The following is a 22675-nucleotide window of genomic DNA, read 5'->3' as shown; positions in this document are numbered from 1 at the left end:
ATAGGTCCAAACCCATGTATCCACATTTTTAGATAATGGTTTAAAATGATACTTCTCCTGGTGTTCTTCAGCATTGCTATCCTTTTTATATTTTTAGTGATGTTATCATTTAAAACACACAAAAATACTCTAAAATTATTTGTGTTATAATCCTGTAAACACATCTAGTGCTTCTACTGATATCATAAACTGCCTGAATATCATCCCATGGTTCATTGTGATGCTGCTAATACCTATTAAAATATATTATTTATTGTTTTATGTTTGCAACTTTCCTGCATGGTCCTTCAATCCCCATTCAAGATGGTTATGGATTCTCTCTAACAACTGTAGCATGGGACATCATTTATTCTGCTACAAATCCCATGTGGAATGCCTTCTCATACTCAGCTTCTTCAAAACATTTCTGTTGAAATTTTGCATGCATGATCTACAGGGCAAACAATACTTAGAACCATTTTGAAGTTGTAGAAGGTATTGTAGCTACTAAAATAAATTCTTAAATTCTGATAATGTTTCATTAGAAAAATATGGTATTTCAGGTATCTTTTTGTTAACAAGCTCTTTTTAAAGTACAGTTTTCCTTAGAAAATTTTGGAGATCTCTTATATGGGTATTAGCATATAAGAAGCCATTAGTAATTTGTTTTTGTTTCAGGAAAAAAGATGTATCTTTAATTCAGAAAAACATTTTTTTTTAATCAGTTGACAAGGATTATTTTTTAGCCTTCTGTCCCTAACTTATTGTAAGACTTGCGCCAGCCCATCCATCCATCTTTCACCCACTTCTTTAATAACTTTTTAAGCTGTTGGCCAGTTTCAGTGAAAACTGACACCCTGTAGTAGTTGCTGAGATAAATTAAGTTCATGTTTCCTGAAAGAGGTGGGTGAGAAGTGAAAAAAATCACAGAGGACCAGTCAAGCAAAATTTAGCTGTCATGCATTGTTCTCTCTTACAATCCAGCCTCACCACCCAGAACAACTGTTTTTTCTTGGGTGGGGATATCGTGAAGGAACATGTTGGGGAGCTGTTGTTTGCTGCATTGGTGTATTGGGAGATTTAGTGAACAGGGCATGAATGCATAGGAAATCGTGCTTCAGTTGGTACAATACTCATATATCAAAGTATTGAGTCCCAAATTAACTGTTGTTGTCCCAGATTAACTGTAGGTTGTCAGGATAGGTCCTTTTTAAAGGTAAACTTTAAAAGGTATTTTTCAAAGGATAAGCAGGAGACTCCCAAAATCTGTGCTTTTCTTTAGATAAAAGGATCATTTGAAAAAGATTTATACCCAGGCAATTCAGACCAGTGCCATTTCTTAGTGAATAGAAAGAAGCTTCCCACTGTGGAGAGATTGTTCCACAAGTGCTTTTTTTGGCACTTTTTCTATAAGTAATTCACTGACAGACTGACATATTCATAGATCTGTATAGAAGTATTTACTTCAGGAAAAAGAAACAAAGTTTGAATAAATGATAAGTTCTTTTTACGTGTTATTAGTGATACTGAGCATCCACAAATTCTCATCTCATGGGGTCCAGTGGCTCTGTTCCTATTTGAAATTCAGCCTCTTCATTTACGTGACTAAATGTGACTTTCATCACATTTTAATTTGAATTTTAATTACTAGTCTTTAAGATTTTGATCAGCACTAATAAATTATAGCACAGTCATATGGTATTTAGCTGATTGATTTTTGCATGCTGAAATATAGTCATTTTGAAGAGCAGTAAAACTTTCAAGTAGAAGAAATGTTTCAAAGATAAAGGAATTTGTATTGGATTTGTTCACTTGTGTCAGACCAGAGAGGAAAGTCCTAATGTGAACTATTGTGAGGGCAAAGTAGATGTCTACTATCCAGTCTGTTTTAAATAAATGCAGGGACATCAAGTCAGGCAAACAAGGCCAGTGAGTGCAGCTTTTTGGAATAGCTTTGTGTTTCCTGGTGGTGGTGCAAGAGGTGAGAGCTGAAAATGCAGTATTGGGTGATGGTATCTCTCTAGGTACTCTGCATTGCAGAACTGGATTCTAAAAGGCAGATGTTTTGCTGAGTTCTTGTCCACCTGCATTTGTTCCTGGCTTCCTCTTTTGTTTGGATGTCTTTTCTCTTAGAACTCTATAACAAAGCATCAGGAGAAGCTTTATTTCCTTTTCCTGCTCTGAAGTGCCCATTTTTAGTTTCAGTTCACTAGTAGCATGGCAGATGTACTGTAACAGAAAGGATAATAACTAAGCCCCTCTCCATCTAAGCATCTCTGTTCCACAGCTCAGTTGAGAGTTAGCTCTCACTGGCTGGAATGTGTGTACTGTCACTGGCTCAATAATATAAAACAGAAACAAAACCAGTGGATAAAATCCTGGCTCCACTGATGTTACTCAGCTTCCCTCCATGTCCTCAGTGAAGTGCCAATTCTCACCTGTCACTTTTTTCTTAGGAAGGAGAGAAATGGAAAGCCAGGGAGCAGGCAGCACCTTCCACAAGATGTATCCTGAGCAGTAAAAAAAATTAAACTAGGCAAGTAAGTTGTAGGATTGAGAACCCAGTTATTTCTACTTTTCACTTGATTTTCAGAGAAGATCCTGATCTCCTAAGTCATGCAAAAAGACATCTAAATCAAGAAGCATGTACTCCTTTTGGAGTTTCTGTTTTTCAGTTTTCTCTCTACTTGAGTTTGCAAGTTCTTGTACAACTGAGTGAAATCACTGAGGCATGCTCAGAAGTCTTTGTCCTGGGGAAATTACTATGTCTGCCTCAAGACTTTTGGTACATTTTTTAGGCAAACAGGCCCCGCTTCCTGTATTTTGGGGTATGGGTTAGAGACCTGAATATTAGACAAATCAGGATTCATTTAGTTCATAATCAACTGCTGTCTGCAGCCTCATTCAAGTTATTGTTTAGTTTTCTCAGCTGAAAGGGCACAGGACAAAGTGTTTAGAAGCATGTTTAGATTTTCTAAGGAAATTATATAGGGAACATAACTGAAAACAGAAGAGTGTTTCTGAAAGCAGGGACTAGATATGCTCTTGGCTCCTGGCAGTTCCTTGCTGTCTTATGGCAAATTTTCAAGAAGAAAGGGTTGATGCATGATATTTTGGGCCAGCTAATATACCTTCCTGGGACAGAGGACAGAACTCAGCCTTCCTCAAAATTAGGGCAGCCCTAAACTTGGGAGTTTTACTACCTAGAATAGTGGCATCATTTCTATAAAGTTAAGGGCAATGTTGCTTCCTTTTCCAAAGCAGATTAGAGATTCTGATATTTCCTATTGGTGACCTACATCTTTCTTTAGAAACAGTAGATACCTAATTAATGCAAATGTTGAGACATACATCAGTTCTTTATTATGTCCACTAATTGCATTCTTAGTTTGAATGGTTATGGAGGACAGACTAGGCTGCCATCTTGTACTGCCATGCCCAACAGTGCACCTAAACCAAAAAGCTTTCTACCTTGTTTTACAGATACCCTGTGTCCCAAACCTATCACTACTCTTTTTGCCTGTTGTCTGATTATCATTAGATTACAGTTTTTCTGAGGCCAAGAGCATTTTCTTTGTTGTTTCTCTGTACAGCAATTGGTGTATCATCATCCTCTTGTGCTGTTCTCTCAGGTCAACATGCTGTGAGAACATACCAGCTTTCTTGGAGCTACTTTTTGATTCATAAATGTAGGATTACATTTCACCATAGGAGTACAGGAAAGCCCATACTGTTGTGGTGAAACTTAACTGTTGCCAGGACTATGATACTGTTTAATGATTAAAACCTCAAAGAAGATGTAACAGCTGAGAGCCTGCCTTCAAGTTGAAGTGCAGTATCAGTGCCTAATTCCCATAGTCTCCTTAGAAAATCTTATCTGTCCTTTATGGGCTAGTAGTCCAATACCTGTAATGAAAATTAAATGCATATAAATAGAATTTTTCAAATATGTGTACAGTCTTAAGTGCCATTAGAATCAACATTGGCTGGTTTAGTCTGGTTTTGATTTTAAACCTGACCTTCAAATACGTGTCTCACTAAATGCATCTCTGGGTGCATTTTTTTGTTTGTTTGGTTGGTTGGTTTTGGAGATTATGTCATTTTTATATAGCTAAAGAAAGGAATGCATCTTGGAATGCAAGTGGAACTATTTAGACTCTCTTCTTTAAAGCACAGTGTATTTGTCTATACCCATCCAGTGCTTAGAAAGGAAGAATTTCAGGATATTATGAGCTATATTCTTCACTTGCTATTCACCTCATGTTAGTAAGTTGCTATTCTGCAAACTTGTGGAAATAGTACTGAGACATATAGACTACTTCCATCTTCGCAGCAAAAAACCCCAAACTGTATACATCTGATAACAAAAAAGAAACAAATACAGATAGATAGATTGACTTTTTCCTGAATTTTATTATTTGCTTAATTTATATTTACTTTTGGAAACTACATAGATTGTTTATAATAGTTGTAAACTCTTGTGGACTTTAAGGATGCATGTGGATTAATGATTTCTCAAATAACTGTTTTATAAGAGTGCTGTAGCATTTTTAGGATAAGTGCTTAGTTAAAATAGTCACTAACTGCATGTTACTCACATTTTTTGTACCAAACCTGTGTATTTTTTTATTGTCTGTGCATTCTGACTTGAACCACTAAGGTCCTTTCCCATATGTACATATAACATTAAGCTTATGAAAGGGTCCAATTGTTCTAAAGTTAGTAATGTTCCCTAGAATCATGTTCTGAATTAGCCTTTTAAGGACTGTATTACTATGATGCAAAATAGATTCAAAGGAATAGATTGGTTTTATATAAAAGATGAGGAGTGCTGAGTTTTTTTGGTGGGTTCTGTTTGTTTGTTTGTTTTTCGTTTAAGAGTGCAGTATACGTTTTCTTTAGCTGTAAAAGCACAATCAAGGCAACATGATAAGTGAGTCAGTGTTGTAAAAGTAAAACTAATTTTGCCTTCACTCACATGAGCTATAGAAGGAGGAAGCTTTATTGTCCCTGGGAAGGTGATAAGGCAGAGTAATTGTATATTATACTGTCCTGGAACATCTGCCTGAAGACTGTTGGAGCAATTCATCTATCATGGACGATACAGCATGTTTTGTCTTTCTGCTCTAACCCATCCCCACTGCTGGCCTGCACGAAGGTTTTGATAGGGACTGTGCCTGGGCTGGGGCTCACATTAATCAGTCCCCTTGTTCAACACTCCAGCTGACATAATTACAACCTGCGCACAGCAGTTATTCAAGTTGAGTCCTTGTCACTCGTGGTGCGAAACTACACAGCTCAGATCCCGAAGGAGATTGCCTTATCACACAGAACAAGGGCTCACAGGAGTTGAAGAGAATAGAAATGGGAAAATGTCTTCCGGGAGTACTATATATTCCTTTAAAATAAGACATTTGAGAGACTTACAGGGGACAAAGAGAAGCATTGTGCAAGGTCTGAAATGAACAGGTTATTATTTTTAAAAGGATTACACAGGCCATTTTTGTGAAATGGACATGCATTATTAAATAAATTCAGTGGTCTCTCTTATCATTCAGTGGCTCTGCACTATTAGTTTTCTTCAGAAGTGATAAAATAGTTTTTGACTTGTATAAGCTTTAAGTATCTCTCAGTAGAAATCATCAGAACACAACTAATAAAAGTGCTCATATTATACCAGTAAAATTGGCACACACATGAGGAAAGACCTGTGAGGATCAGAGTTAAGGGTGAAAGAAGAAGCATGCAAAAGGGCTTTCAAGGATGAGCAAGTTCATTAGTTTCTGCTGTTGTATGATACCAGAGTGTGAAAGGTGAAGCCAAAGAGAAAGTTTCATATTTTATCATTCTTCCCTCTTTTTATGTTAACCCTCTGTGGGAAAAAAAGACAAGTCCATAACAGTGTCGATGATAATAAAAGAAATGTATTTTCATGTAATATGATGGGGTTAATTTTATATGGTGGTGGGCTTTTTCTTTAAGACAGAACCTTTGCATACATGATCATAGGATAATTTCTTTGGTATTCATCCATAAAATTCCTCAATATGACAGAATTTAATTGGTATCCAGAAGGCTTTTGCCCTGGTGTCTAAATTTTTTTCTTCTTGGGTCAGCTTTTTGAAGTAATACCATTCAGGCAGTTGCTATTCTTCTCAATCAATAGATTTAGTGTTGCCCTGATTTCTCATCTAGTTAAAAGCATGTTATATCTGTTAGACATAATTGTGTATTGTTGAATCACAGTAAAAATATGTCTATTCTGGGTGGTCCACTTTTAATCTAATACTTTTACAAAACAGCAACTTTGAATAGTCTGAAGTAGAAGTGCAGTGGAAACAACCTTATGCATTTTACTTTACATATAGGTATGCTAGGTGAGTCAAATACATAGTTCAGTGCTTTCATTCCATTTTAGTATCTTTTGGTTAAGTACACAGCACATTAATTTTGATGTGTAGGTCTCCAGTGAAAGTCCCACTGCATGAAAACTGAATTGCAGTTTCTTACTGAACGGCAGGGCGTCCTTATAGGCAAATGTACTTTTGTAGGAACAAAAATCACGTTTTGCTTGCTCCTTACTGTTAAAACCAGTTCTCCTGGAGTGAATGATGTCTGTGAAGTAAGCTCAAAGTACAGAGCCAAATGCTGCATTTACTGACATTTGTGCAGAAAATGGCATTATCAGGACATAATCTGAAGAGAATGATGTTTCTCTGATATATGCTTTCAACACACATTTTAGATTAGATAATCAATCATACCTCCAACTAAAGACCCAAATTTGACTTTCAGAACCTAAGATGGTTTTGCAGTATTGACAGCCAGGAAGAATATATTTTAATTTGCAGACTGAACAAATTTCCATGACATCATGGAAGCACAATAAATGGCTGACCTCACAATGACATTTTTCAGGCTTAAACTGTACTTCTTGGAGACTTTGAGCCCAGAAAAAGCCTTAAGCTCAGCCTGTCTGACCTTCTACAGAAAACAAGCTGCATAGGTGCTTTTTCTCCCAGTTTGCTCCTTACTGAACCTCCTACTTCTGACTGTATTTTTAGATCTAGAAACATATTCAGGTTTGATCCGAAAACAGGCTAAGTTGCAGAACCAGCTTCTCTTCTGTGAAAGATTAATTGCTAAAGAAATTGTGCTTTATTTCTCAGTTGAATTTGACTGTAACTTGTAGTCATAGCTTTTGGTTTCATGGTTTTCTCCAGGTTAGGTTGTCCCTTAATCACACCTTTATTCCATGTTAAGTTACTCATGGGCCAAGCTCAAATGTAATAAGCAAAACAGAAGGGGGTTTTATTAAGTGTTTTAGAGGTTTTTTTACCCCACTTAACTTCTATTTCTGTTTATAATTACTTTGTGGCTGTTTGTTCCCTTTTTTAAATGTAGGCAGTAATGCAGGAAGTAGATATTCTAGAATTAGTTCCTCCGGTGTCACAAGAGAACATTGCATCCTTACATTTGCTTGATACTTCCTTTCTTATACAGCTAAATATAGCATGGGGCCTTTCTGCTTCTAATACCTAAATAATTTTCAGTTTCACAGCTTTTCACAGCATTGTCTAAGTTACTTGCATGCATTGTGCAAAGGTGGGAAAGCTAACATGTAATTGTGTGTGTACATGTTATGATTGAACATGCCTGGCTTCTGCAACTGCTCTGTATGATGGCAGTGTCATCGTTATTAATCATGCTGCCAATTACAGTGTTGTCTGCAAATTTTATTAGCAGGGATTTTATATATAGTTTTGGCATGCATAACAAAAGTGAATCTTTCAGACAATTATTGCTGATTCCTTTGATAAATTGGAACATTTGAAATGAGGAAGAAAATGACCATCTCTTTTTGCAGGGGGGGGTTGGGGCTGGGATAGGGCAAGAAGAGGCACTGTATTAGCATTAAAAAAACCTACTTTGAGCAGAGATCGTACAGACCACAGTGCCCTGGGTATGAATCCAGGCTGCAAAGCAACAGGATCTGTCCTCTAGGGAACCGTGTTGTCACTAAAATGGCTGAAGGAACTGACACGAAGGCCAGTTGGACGAAGTACCATCTGCATCTGAGATTGACAGGCAGCCTTTAGGGTCTGTTGCTATCATTTCTGACTCCAGCAACATTAGGAGTCCAGTTTCATCTTGTGCAGACGCTAGATTCCACACCCTTTCCTAGTCTCCATCTGCACTTCTGTATCTGTGAAAATACTTTATGTGTTCCTGAGGATATACAAACAGACTCCACAGAATTGTTCAGTTACTTTATGTGGTCATTAAAAGAAGTACAATAGGGAAAAAATTGATGTTGAAAGGAAATGCGTGTCTTCAATTAAATTCATCCCAGCTTTTTTAAAAAATGGATGTTGTCCATGGCCTCATTTCAGCAATGTATTTGATCATGTACATAAATTTAACCTTGTGAGTCATTCTTTTGAAGTCAACAGGGGCTGCTTGTACTTAAGCCACAAAAATGCGTAAGTACCTTGTTAAATCAGGGCCTGGGATACCTAAAGCCCAGTCTCCATCCTCACACCACTGCAGAGATGCTGTTTCTCGGACCAACTTCTCTTTTATACCATCTGCTATAAGAAGAAAGGAAAGGGGGAGGGAGGAAGCCCAGGAACAATGGAGTGATTATTCTCAGTTACTGTGAAATAGATGAACTCCACCTGCTATTTCTGCCACTTAAACCTTGGCTGACACAGTACAGCAGTGCACTGTGCACAGCAGACCTCTGCATCCCTCATGCTGCAGGCACACAGGCCCTTGAGCTGAGCCATCACAGAGACCACTTTGCCTGCAGCAAACCGGCAGCCAGGAGTACTAGAAAACATTACAGAGAGTTTTCAGGAGCAGATCAGTCCTGTGAAAAATTGGTTGCTGTTTTGGTTTTGGTTTGGTTCTTTTTTTCCCCCCTTTGTTTGTTTTGCTTTTTTTTTCTTCTCTAGTCAGTAAAAGGAGACACTGAACCTCTCTTGGAAGAGCTGCTGGGGCAGACTCATAAGCTGAGCAGCCCATCTCTGCACAGCACCTATGGGGACAGTGAGGACCACAGCACAGGTGTAGAGCTGAGGCACATTTCCATGACTTTCTGTACCTTTTCCACGCATTCCTTCCAAGTCTAGCAGTCTGGACATAATTTGCAGGTTTCTGTCTGAAAGACTCTTATTTATTGCTTTTTCTCTTTTCTTGTAGAAAATAGTATTAATGGAAAAATTTAAGGCAGGATGCCGTCATTCCTTGGAACAGATAGGCTTTCTTCTGAAAAAAATCATGTTTTCTTTTAATTGTGGAGTCTGTTGTTTGCTGTGTTTTTGCAAAAATACTCTGAAAATTCACGAGTAGGTCTAGATGCCAGCACTGGGTCTATGTTTCAGTTTTTGTTCACTGTGCAGGGTTGTAAATGGCTTTACGGATTCCTCAGAGGTAAACAAGACTAGAGTACATCTCTTCTTATTTCCCTTCAGAATTTCCAATTACCCTGAATTTGCCTTTAAAAGCACTTACTTTGGCTATCATAATGATCAATTACCTGGAACTGGGAATTTTTATTCCAATACATTGTAAATAGAATGGTGGATGTGTGGCCAAATTACAATTTGGACATGCTAGTCTGCTGAATGGAGCTCAGACACAAGCAGTAATTATCAATCTTCCATCATTTTCTGTGCTGACGCACAAGTTTTTGCTGCTTCCCTACAGGGCTCTGCTACTTTTTAGCAGCCAGCATTGGACATCTGTCACACATACTGTATGTCATAACAAATAGATCATTACAGAAAAAAATGCAAAGCTAAAAATGTAGAAAAGCAGAAAACATTACGATTATTATCCCTGGGTGTTGGTATAATACTATCAGAATAAATCCCAAACACATTTTTATTATTTTCTTTGTGAAACGGACAGTATTATAAAATCTCATTAAAGCATGTAAATGTAGTGTACTCTCTTTTATGGACTACTTCGTATTTTCTGAGTGGCAGTACGTGCAGTACATGGTGGTACACGAAAACATGGCAATACATGTGGTCACCAGGTTGTTGGGCATGTGTTTTTACAGCACTGTGGGTGTGTGTTTCACTCACCTTTTCTGGGTAGAGTTGAAAAGCTGTGAGCAAATACTCTCTGCAGAAGCACCTATGGTGGCAAAGGTGTTGCTTGTCCCCAGCAGCTCATTGCCTCTCTCCAGCAGAGGTCTTTGGGAACAGCACAGGGAGGTGTTTGGCAGCAGTGACACAGAGCTGAGCTGGCACTGGTACTTTGGGGTTGCCCTACTGAGTTCCCACAGAAGGAGTCGTGTGCTGCTAATTCCATCAATAGTGTCGTAAGTCACTTGAGAATTGAAGTTGCCTGCAGATAATTGGCATTTGTATCCATGTGATGTTTCCCCACTCATTTAAAACCTAAATAAAAGGTAGAACTTTTGTTTTTAAAGGCAAAGAGCAAGGAAAAAGAAAGCCAGGTGAATGTTAGGAGTGAGAAGGATGAGAAAATGTATAACATTTCTTGTACATATACACATAAATATATGTTATGTGTGTGTGTTAATATCTAATAATTATTGCAGTTTTATAATGTTAGTTTCAACACATTACCACACTTTGACTATGATATTTTACTGGTTTTTTATTGTTTCTTGTGCAATGCTGTATTGACTTGCAGCACTGAAGAGGTAAGCTTTAGCTTTTAAACTTGCAGTCTGAATTTCCAGTGGCATGTGCAGATTGTGTATTATTATGTAGCTAGTTTGAACTCATTGGCAATCAGTTTATTGTATTTCAAAAACAGAAATGTAACTAAATCTCGAATATACAGGAAAGGATTTTTGGTTGGTTAGTTTGCTTATTTGGCTTTTTGCTAAGTAGAAGTTGGGCAGAGTGACTCTCATTGTAGAGGTTTTGATTGAATAAGCCTGTTTGTATAATGTAATTACCACAGATTGAGGTATTTGTTTCTTTCCTGTGAAGAAAATATTACCCATTAGGTTGTTTACCACCACCGTACTGAATGGTAGTTTTCATACACTTTAATGGCAGCAAGAAACAAAGGCAGGCCAGAAGGGTTGTACTTTGGAAAGCAGTAATGCTGAAAACAACCTGAAAGGTCACTGCATTTAACTGAGTGTGCAGGAGTTCTTGGTGCTGCAAGAAGTATCCAGGAGTTCCCAGAACTGCCTGCAGCTGGAGAATGCTGAGCATGGGGTAAGTCACAGCATCTATGTATGCAGCACTGGTGTGAAATGTGAATGTATTCAAAGCTTAAAGCAACTGGAAAGAATGTAGGGAGAACCCGATGATTCCTCAGAGTGAGTTGAAAGGAACTCTGAAGTTCTTCCATTGGAGGTCCAGGTATCAGGAGATTCTACAGCCAAGCAAGGTGTGTTGGATATAGCTGGATGCAGGGGGAGAAGAAATAAGACAGTTTGTAAAAGGGAGAGTGATCAACTGAAGAGTAATTGCCTATAATTTCAAAGGACTCCCTATTGCTCTTGATCAGAAACCATGTTTTAGTATCAAAACAGTTATAGTTTGAGAAAATAATCACTGGGCAAATGCTTATGAACTGTGCTATCAATGAGGTCAAGCTAAATATGACCTTGCGTTTCTAAAAATCTATGGCTCTCCTTTTCTAGTGTAATTGCATTATTGCAATTTTGATTTAAAGAGTTTTCCAAGTTAGATAGCATTTTCTGTGAAAGAAATACCTCCAAACGTTTGATGAATAACTGAGGTTAAGAATCTACAATAGTGCATATTGCTTCATTGAGAAGTTTTCTTTCATCATAATTGTTTTTATTTCTGGAAGAAAGTATCTGGAGACTGCTATTTTTCAATCAAAATGCTGCAATTTCTCTGTACATGCAGGTTGCATAGCGGGGTATAAAGGGTGCAGAAGACCTTCAGAATGCTGTCTATATGAGAGTGAACTTGATTCATACTGACAAACAGGGAAAAATAGAAATCTTTTCAATCAATTGGTTGTATCATTGTGTTTGTTTTTATGTTGTAAATAGTGATGTCAATGGAGCTGCCATAAGTCCTTTATGTTGCATGTATTTCTCTGCAGAAAAGATTTTTAGACCTAATGTGCTGGAGAAGACCTTTTGTAAAAGGTTTATTTTGTGCAAATAAGAGTCCTACAAGGTGCTAAAATTTTTAAAACTTAAGTGGACTAGATAATTAACATTTTGCCTCATTTGCACCTCTGAAACCTTCTATTTCCATGTCTTGCAGTAAGTATCTTTCTGAAAATGTCAGGCGCTGCATAATGGAAGAGTGTTCTAATTTCAGTTTCTTATTAGTAAATAGGAAAAAAAATTTTATTACTTCCTGCAATATTTCATTTACCTGTTTAATACAATGCTAATATATTGTCGTGTAGAAAACCCTTAAAAATATGGAAACATTCCTATTCTCTATGGGCAAATTTAGGAATTGTGTGAATTCCTCTTATTTCATGATTTTTATCCAAAACACCACGTAAGAGACAAGGGCAGCAAATAGCTTGGTACTGAGCAGCCACAGGTCTGCAGTTTAGAGCTGAACTTGGCTGTTTACAGAGGCTGCTGGAACCAGGGCTGCTGGCTGAGGGGCGTGCAGAGCACAGCCTGCTGAATCCAGCCACGAGGCTGGGGATGAGTCCCTCTGCACACAGAAGGGATGCTCACATCCCTTGTACACAGCTTGTACTGCTGCTTCTACTGGTGAGACTGGCTGGCTGAGCTCTGCAAGACTGAAAAGAGGGAAGAGATGATGGGGAAATAGTAAATGAAGACAGCATTTACTGAGGAGACCTTCAGGCTGACTATTTTTCCCCCAGCACAGATTTGCTCCAAGACTCATTGTTCCACCCATGTTTCCCTGCTGCTGCCTTTGAACTCCCATCTCTGCTACCTGCAAAGTTTACAGTGGGGTAGGCCTAGTTTTGCTGAGGAATTCAGTCTTTTGCACATTACAGCTTGCCAATAAAATTGAGAAAATGTCTTCATAGGGGCACTTATACTACTTTTTAGGGGGCTTAAAGGAACAACTGTACTTTTTGGGTTAAGGAGAAAGGCAGTTATGAGACTTCTGTCCCATCCACCAGAGGCATGATTTTCCCAGTCTTCTGTAGCAACCAAGCACTCTGTTTCTTACCCTTAACACAATGCCATAGTGGGTTGTTGTTTGTTTGTTTGTTTTTTTGTAAAAGAATGAAGCATATATATATATATATAAGGATAGGAGAAGGAGGGAAAAGTAAACAGAAGCAACAGATTGTCATAGTGAGAAAATGTCTGGCCATTTTGTACAACTCCTAACCTTCCACTTTGTTTCACTCACCCAACAAATTGGATCAATGCTAAGAGGCAAGGGTGCAGATGGCTGTGGAATGGGGCATCAGGCTTCCTTACCACCGGATGATGCCTGTGCATGCTCAATGACCACTGAAAACTTGAATAGATTGTTTGTAGTTGTAATTGGAGCATCCCAAATAAGGAGAGACACAGGACTGGTATGGGTCAGCATGGAGAAAAGACGTGGGGAAATATCATCAGTATGCACACATATCTGAAGGGAAGCTCTAAAGAAGAGCTGAGAAGTTCTGTCTCAGTGCTGTCCAGAGAAAGAACAAGAGGCAATTGGTTCAAATAGGAAGATAGGAGATTTCCTCTGAGCATCAGGAAACACAATTGCATTGTTAGAGTGACTGAACACTGGCACAGGCAGCCCAGGGAGGGTGGGAGGTCTCTTTGGAGATCTTTAGAAGCTGCCTAAAAATGATCCTGGGAAACTTGCCATGAATTGTTCTTCCTGAGCAGCAGGGATGGACCAGACAATCTTGAGATGATCCAATCATCAAAGTTCTATCCTTTTGAACTTTAGGCATACTGTGATTCTGTGACTAAAGTACCATTTTACAATTGACAAGTTTACAATTTACAATTTCCAGTTTGTGATCCTTGAATATGCAGCAACCTTTAACATCTTGAGAGCAGAAAAAGGTATCTGGTTGGTAGGAATAGACATGGAATGGCAACATGGAATGTGCAGCTAGAACAGCAATGAGAATGCATCGTTGTGTGATGAACATTGGAGACAAATACCCTTTTTTGTCTTTTCCAGAAGAGGTTTTCTGTTCATCTTAAGCTACATTTGTCAGGAGAATCTTAGCATCTGTCTCCCTTATTTCACAGCATTGTCCTTTACAGAAATGTGGGAGCTCTCCTGGATATGGAAAGTAGTGAAAATATATCAGTCTTTCATGGAGGAGGTCATACAGGTTTGTTGCATGGGATTTTCCATTCATCTGCAACATACCTTAGCAACATGTTCCATCTCCTCTTTTGCTCTGTATAGCACTGACAAGACACTGAAAAATCCATGCATCAAATCTCAAACTTTTCTTCACATCTAATAAGAAGACTTACTGCAAGACATGAAATAAAAAGAAAATTTTTCTTGTGTTTCTCTACATCAGAATTAAATGTAAACTCATTGACTGTAGCTTTAGACTGATTTAGTCCTTCTCAAGAGTTCTCTTCCTGTTACTTAAGAGCATGGACAAATTGACAGAAATATATAGATTTGATTTTAAAAATGAATCATAAGGATGAAAACATGCTTACATGAAACAATGGTAATAGTAATTTAACTTGTAGCTTTACTGAAAAACAGGCTAGTCTCCTAAAACCTGCATTTATTTGTTTGTGGTTGTAATTGAGACTGGAATTCAAAAACCAGAAAGACTTTCCTCAAACAATTTTCGTTGTGCTGGGCTCTGTTTTCCAAATTTCAGAACAAAGGAAATCTGTATTTCAAGGTTTATAAACATTATAATCTTATAATACAATCTTATAATACAATTAGAATCTTATAATACAAGGCCTGTCAAAAGCTTGACTATCATCACTATTGCAACATTACAATGTTTTAGTTATATTCTTGTCATGAGATAGTTTTAATAAAAATACAATGCTGTTTAAAATCACAGACTTCTCTGTTTGCTCATATGATATGAAGAGATGTAACTACACACACTCTGTGTTGGTGGGGGTATTTTGTGTCAAATATATGATAACATGGTTATACAGTACATGGAAGATTCCTAATAAAACACACATTCAAAGCACACTGCATAATTAAAAACCATTTTATATGCAGTGCATTTTTGTCCTATCATATTTAAAGGTACCACTTGGTTTCAAAGGTGCTTGGATTTGCCAGCTGTTACCATCATGGTTTACCTTATGATGGCAATTGCTGCTTTGTAGCCTAATATGAGGGGCCATTTGTAATGCCTTGTGATCTCACATTTCTCATTTCTGATTAGCCTTCCCGGCCTTGTCACATGGAAAAATATGGTTTTAAATTTTTTATATCTGTATGTTGGTGTGTTTAGCGACAGATTTTTTCTGATGACTGGATAAATGAGGCTTCAGGATTGCTCTGTTTAAAGTGGCTGGAGCAATTTCCAAATCAAAGGAGATAGACTGGCCTTTTATGGCTTGAACAGGCTGGGATTTCTTCACAACTCTTACATAGGTCTCCACAGATCCTTTATATATTTCACAGAAATATTTCAAAGTAAAAGGTTTTGTACATTTTCTTAGCATAGTATGAGAGCTGAGCTAAAATAACATAGATATTTTATTTCAGATTCATATGCTCTGCTTTAATCTACTGCCCTTTAAAGTATAACCCATGATAGAAGGTTACCAGGTTGTCTCCTGGTTTCATTGCAGTATACACTACCTTTTTTTCTTTTTTTTGTAAAATACATATTTCATTTTAACAACATTTATGAGCACTGTAACTTTTTTAGGGCTGAATCCTGAAAGATGCTGAGGACCAATATTTTCTGTATTTTTCAGTGATAAGTGTCTTCTCTGACATTCTCAGGCATCTGATCATTATACCAGTATATAGCAGATGGACATGACAGAGGGTGAGCTTTGGCAGCACCGTAAGGCAGATACCAACTTTGCTATGACCATTTCCGAGGGAGAGACAAGCATTCCAGCAGAACTTCAAGCTGCTACTTCCAGTTTATTTTGAAGGTCCTATTTTAGGTACCTGTTACTGTGGAATTTCTATCAGTGATGGGTATATAACCAGTTGCCCAAAATGCTACAGTTGTCTTATTGAGTATTTGTGTAGTATTAGCATTTATGTAGTTTACAGGAGTGTTTGTACTTTTTTTCAGTTAGGCTGAATTACTGTTTTTAGTTTGGCAATAATAATAGTATATGCTAGTAAGAAAGTCTAAACAACAAACAAAACACCATAGCAATGGTATGCATGGACAGTTCTATTCTTTTGAGTCAAAAATAAAGATACTGACTGATTTATTTCTGATTGAAATAAATGGAGCAGCAGTGTATTTTATGTAGGATTAATCACTAAGTTTAAATAAGTAGGAAATTCTAATGCAAAATAATTTTGTAATGAGACTGGAAAATTTTAAAGACTAGAAGTTAAAAATTACTGCCATATGGATCTCTCTGTGAATAAGGGAAATATGAAATACTTTATTTTTTTCAGAAATATGATTATAAATATTGCTTTGAAATGTGTTAAACTAATTGTATATGTAATCTGACTTTTATGCTTGAACACTCCACTACTTTCACAAAAGCTGCATTTAAGATGTAAACCAGAATCTGTGTGTATTTTCATAAGTATGTAAACTTGAGCAACTCAATTCTCTTTCCTAGGAACTGTTCACACAACGAGATGAAAGTTGGTGGAACACACCTGCAAAAATCATTCACAGTAACTCCTGCTGAATTTAGGAACTTTGTAGGAAAGGTTCATGTGAGCTCCATTGGGAATATTAAAGGCATTTGTGTATTTCAGTTTTGCTAAGTAAAGACTTTTGCTTAATTTCTGTCCACCACTGACTGCCATAAGCAAAATAGAAATTCTGTAAATGTAACAAACCAATCATTCTAGTTCAGATGTAATGTTCAGTTAGCCTGAAACAGTTTTGGGAGTCTTCATGCAAAGGACAACATTTATGCAAAAGCTAAGAGGATTCCAAAAATATACAGATAATGAAAAATGAGTAATGACTACTGATGTTCTGTTAACTGATTTTCTGTGTATTTCAACTGCTGGTAGAAAATAAATATATATCTTTCTTCTTTTTTTTCATTGCTGTTTAGGTCTAACTGTGCAGAAAATATCCGTAAACACATCTTGCATACGGGAAAGCATGAAGGAGTAAAAATGTATAACTGTCCTAGGTGTGACTATGGAACAAATATCCCTGTGGAATTTCGGAACCACTTGAAAGAACTTCACCCAGACATAGAAAATCCTGATCTGGCATATTTGCATGCTGGTAAGGTCCTTCCTCCCTTTTCTAAATGCACGTGATTAAATAATTGTAATAACAAAACAAGAAGTTATTATTTATTGTGAAGAAGAACATGGTTTTAAAATGGGCTTAATCCTCTTCAAGTTTTACAGGGTTAAAGATAATGCATTAAGCAGTGAAATCTATTCTTGTTATACAAACAAATCTTGCAGTTCAATAAACATCAGAAATGCATGCCTTATTTTAAAATCTGAATTTTTAGGGAGAAATATTTTTTAACATTTTTATTAAGTCCCTCTGCCTATGCTAGTCTTTCAAGAACAGAAAAACAAAATTCCATAGAAAATACAGTGGCAAATTAATGCACTGCTTTAAATATGCTTAGATTTCATTACAAAAATGTAGACTGTTCCTCATTAAAAGATAGAACAGCAGAGCTCAACCAACAACTTAGATGTATCTTTTCAGGCTCTCTGTTAGAGAGCACACACATGGAATTCACTGGAGGAATGCAAAAGAAAAACATTGCTTTGGAAACAGGAATTAAAAGAAAAAAGATGGGGTGTTTTCTGTTTAGGAACAAGCTTTTTTGGTTTTTATTTGCTTTTGGGGTTTTTTTTAATAGATTTTGCAGTTCAGAGTGGAAGGCAGAAGACTAATGGAAGCATCAAATTAGGAGAAAAATAAAGAGTTTAATGGTATCAAGTTAGGAAAAATAATACAAAATTAGTGTGGAGCTTGAATGAAATGTGATCTTAATGCAAGAGAGGCAGATAACTTAGACATCACTGAGTGGAAAGACAAGTCAGAGCAGTGGGAAAAAAGAACAGATGGTGATAAGAAAGAGTTAGGGAATCCAGAGGAGGAAGAAGCTATGTGGGCCAAAGTCTCCCTGAGATGCAAATTAATCTTCCATTGAATTACTACTATTAGTACTCCTGTGTCAGATTTGAATCTTGTGTAAGGAATTAATATCATATTTTTGATACCCTTGTATCTGTAAAAAGCAAAACCTGGAGGGTTTTCATGCAGCTTTGTGCTGTATGTACACTGTAGTTATTTTAAAACCTCTCAGTCTTCTCAAAATGACTGCTTGCTTTCCTGACTAGAGGCAGTGTATTATTTGTACCATATATTTCTATTTGCCAAGTATTCCACTTCATTTTGGAACCAATCATCATGTCATGTCAGCATATGGTGGATAATATCTGGATGTGCAAACAAAATGCCAGTTGGCAGAATACCAATTTCAAAATAGGTCAGAAAACTGATCACATTTTACCATAGTTCTCACTAAAGCAAATGAATATTCAACTCAGAGCTTAAATCCAGACACTATTGGATTTTTGCTACAATAATCCCACTTAATATGAAAAAATCAAGTGCTCTCAATAGGCAGATAGATATAACAGAGAGCTGTAACAGTGATAGAATCAGTAACATTCCAAAATTACAAATATTTTATGTACATTTTCCTATTATTAGTTCAAGACTATATCTGAATAAATCAATTGTTCATTGCAGCATGCTGTGGTTAAAACTGTTCAGCTTGCTTGTCTTGGTAACACAGGAAAACAGTCATCAATGTGTTGTATTCTAATGATATTTATTTTCTGTACATTCACTCTTACACTGTAGAAATCCTCCTGCACTAAACAGGGTGCAAGATATATTAGGACTAGCAAAAACAGATTGTCACCTAATTATCATGAGGCTCGCCTAGGACTAGCAACAAAAGTCTTGAAACATTGTTTACATAATTCCATTGCAGAAAGGATGATACTGTATTTTCCTTTCAAAAAGAAACACTATTAAAGAGAAACCTGGGTGATAATTGTGTATTCATACCACAGTTAAATTAAGGGAAGTTTATTTTCTTCTTTTCAATCAATTTCTGACTACTGGACATCTGAGAGTTAAAGGTTTTAGAGAAGATTTTTAGAGGAATGAAGGACAACTCCTGTGCCCTGGCTAACATCCCTTATAAAAATAAGATTTGTTCTGTGTCTGGTTCACAGTTACTGATGACTTATTGGTCATTGGCTGCACCCACGGAGAATCTACAACATGACACAGAACCCCTTAGGATGATAGGAGTATGAAAGTGTCATACAAGATTGATTTTTTTTTTTTAACTTAAACATATTTGTCTGTCTTTTATGTTCTAATATTGCTTTGTAACAGGAAAGCTGGCCTTTTGCTTCTTTGAGCAGATGATAGAATAAGTATCTTCACTGGCAAAGAGACAGACACCAACTCCAGCCACTTTGCAGGACAGGCAGAAATTTCTTCACCACAACTCATCAAGACAGGAGTTGTGGGGTACCTTTAGGATGTGGCTGGGAGTAAAAATCAAGTCTGTTTCTTGTCTGTGAAATTAAGATTTACAGTTGAATTTCTAATTTAAATTTAATGTTCTTTATAATTGTTATAAAGGGAAGAGTGGAAGCTTCAGACAAACCTTAGCCTCAGATCTTGGCAACGGTTTAAGTTCAAGGAATCCCCCTGGCCTGCAAGTTCAATGACTGCAAGTCAGATCTGTTTATAAAATTAATTATTTATTAAACAGACAAGAGATAGCAGATGAAAGATCTTAATCAGAATCACTTACTACACAGTATAAAACTAAAAAGAATTACTAGTAGATTACAGCATAACATAAAAATGCACAATTATCAAGGTACCTATATTAGAGCTAAGAAAAGAAATAGTATTGATTAGGAGTCAAATCTAACTTATCACTGAAATCATGGTAATGTGCACATTCCTTCACTTAATCCCTGGGAAGTGACCACAAAACAGGCATCTCTACTCATGGGAGAAACTTCACACATTTCTAGGGAAAAGTATAGAAAATTTCTGCTTTGTGGAAGTTTGGTGTGGCTCTTACAGTTTTAAAGTGGGTATCTGTCTGTCAAAACTCCAGCTTATCTTTCCAGTTCTCACTGCCATTAGTAAGACGTTTATAGGCAGTTGGGAGATGTTAACCCCATGGTGCCAAAATAACTCATTGTAAGACAGCTTGTCCTGTTTGAGTTATCTGGCTGGTTAACAAACAACAGATAAGCTCTGGTGGGGATGAGATGCCCTGCTATAATAATATAATTCCCTAACATTAGTTTCTAATTAGCTTTCTTTGGCAGCTACTGTACTGCTTTAGAGGGTCACTGGTAGTAAGGAGCTTGAGGAAGCTGCATTTCTAAGAGAGAGGCTGTGGAAGATGGAAGGCAAAAGGAGTTGGCTTTTACATTTGTGAGGATGATACTGTAATTGCAAGGTGATGGCACTTCTGTTCTAAATTGATGTATAGAAATGCCAGCAAACCATGTCTTCAGATTTTCTTTCTTCTTTTTGCTATAGGTTCCCCCTCTCATAGAGGGAGTTATTTAATAATGCAACTATATTCCTAAATCTTAGATATTTTAAAACAGTAGCAGTCTGGATTATAGTTTTGTTTTTAGCTTTCAAAATGTATTACATTGAGCAACAGGCCTTTAATGCACACAAGCCAACAAAGATATATGCACTGCACATAAAATTGTGAATTGAACTTGCTAGGCCACACTTCAAATACTAGTTTATGCATTTAACCTTAATTTTTATATTAATCATCAAAGCTATTTTTTAAAATGTCTGTGTGTTGGTCTGTAGGAACTTGGCGCCTATTTCTTGATATTCTCTGACCCATTTTCTCAAGGTCTGTGTCAAAATTGAAATTTTGTTGGAAAAAAGGCCAGGAATCCAGAGAATGTTATCTATTATCCACAATATTGATTTATTTTCTTTTTAAAACCACATTTAAGATGCTGATAGATCTTATAACTGTTCTAAGAATGGATTTGGGCTTACTAGCAAGCTCAGGAATCCTGCAGGTAATGTTTAAGTGATAGAAATTTGGTTCTAGTGGAAGCTTTTTACGTTCTTGTTGTCCATGTGCAAATCTGAATGTATGTCATTACAAATAGATAATTAAAGCAATAGATGAGCAAATTGTCATATCATGTTGGTGACTGTAATTTTAGTGATTTTTCTAAAATTAGATTATTTGATTTTTTTAAAAAAGAGTTTCTTACTGTGGGCTTGTCTGAATTGTGAGTCTCAAAGCAAACTCAAGAAATATTTTGATTCTTGTGTGCATTGCATTTCCAAAATTCTTGACTGTGTTTTATTGTAACTGATGCTACATTGCAATACTGAGTTGAACTGAATCTGAATACTTTGTCAGGAGAAGGGCCTGTACCTGTGCTAGATCTTGCACGGGATCAGTATTCCAGTTTTCTTTCTTGGTGCTTTGTCTGCTTTGGAGCAGCATCACTTGGTTGTGGTAATTTCAGGTAGAACGAAATGTTCATCATTTAGGAGCTCTTGTCTTACAAACATTGTGATACTATTGTGATGCATTATTTATGTCCAAACAGTGTAATATCTATGCCTGAACATCTCCATGATTCCAATAGCTGCAGAGTTTGTGGCATCTCACAGTGTGCCATAGTAGCCTTCTGTGGATACTGAACTGGTCATAAGCAAAAAGCTCTTCAGAGAGAAGGGAAGCAGTTTGCTCATTATTGGTTTTGTGATAATGTTGAAAGTTATGCAGTGATACTGAAGTGGTTTTTTTCATATCATTAGTTCCATGATGCACTGTAAAAAGTGGAGATGATTTCCAAGAATGAATGCAACCCTAGAAATCAGAGTAACCCAGTTTTTCACTGAGCGAAAAATATAATGGTCCTGCTTTTTGTACAAGTTTTCTCATGTGCAAAATAGGTGTGATGCTTCCATAGTATAACTCACAAAGCTCTTGCTGGAAAATGGCTTCATGACAGTCAACTATGTGATTAGGGAGCTGCTTAAAGCATTGAACGGAAAATTTGGTGATGTTTAATTTAGAATTAGCAGTCATGCCAAATACTTCTTGGAAGTAATTTTTGAAAAAAAGAAATCAGTGAAGCCAGCTCAATTCACTGTACTCTTTGGTAAGGTTTTTTTTGCCTGTGACAATGATACTATGCTTGCAAAGCACTCAAGTTTTCTGGTGTATAGTGAGAGAATCTACCACCCATAACCCCATGAGTAGGAGTGGAGGATCACTTACTCCTATGGATGCTGACAGAGCTAAAAGTGTGAGCTGCTTCCCCACTCTGCACAGACATGTTTTGGGGAATGCTTGGAAGTACAGCTTTGTGTGCCTGTGCCTCTGTGAAAATTATAGGTGCCTCTGGGGTTGGGCATTCACAGAACAAAGATCGTGACGACTGTGTTTTGGCAGTTGGCTGCCTACATGGTGATTGAACGCTTAGTGTTCATGAAAAGTTACATAATTCATGACCAAATGATAGATAGGTACTTGATTATAGTGTATGAGTTGCTTCACAGGGAGAAAATA

The 22675-nt window shown here is 37.0% G+C and overlaps 1 protein-coding gene across 5 annotated transcripts in view; it reads left to right on the top strand.

Moving 5' to 3' along the window:
• Positions 1–22675, top strand: part of ZNF407 (zinc finger protein 407) — a 333913-nt gene that overhangs the window by 218253 nt on the left and 92985 nt on the right. For all 5 annotated transcript variants that reach the window (XM_021530861.3, XM_085571854.1, XM_085571856.1 and 2 more), the window contains one exon: positions 17135–17313. In XM_021530861.3, coding sequence (XP_021386536.2) covers positions 17135–17313 — 179 coding nt within the window. The remainder of the gene's footprint in view (positions 1–17134; positions 17314–22675) is intronic.

The sequence above is a fragment of the Lonchura striata genome, chromosome 2, assembly GCF_050655825.1.
Source record: "Lonchura striata isolate lonStrDom1 chromosome 2, ASM5065582v1, whole genome shotgun sequence".
In the NCBI taxonomy this organism is placed as follows: domain Eukaryota; kingdom Metazoa; phylum Chordata; class Aves; order Passeriformes; family Estrildidae; genus Lonchura; species Lonchura striata.
This window is presented reverse-complemented; position numbering and strand designations above follow the sequence as displayed.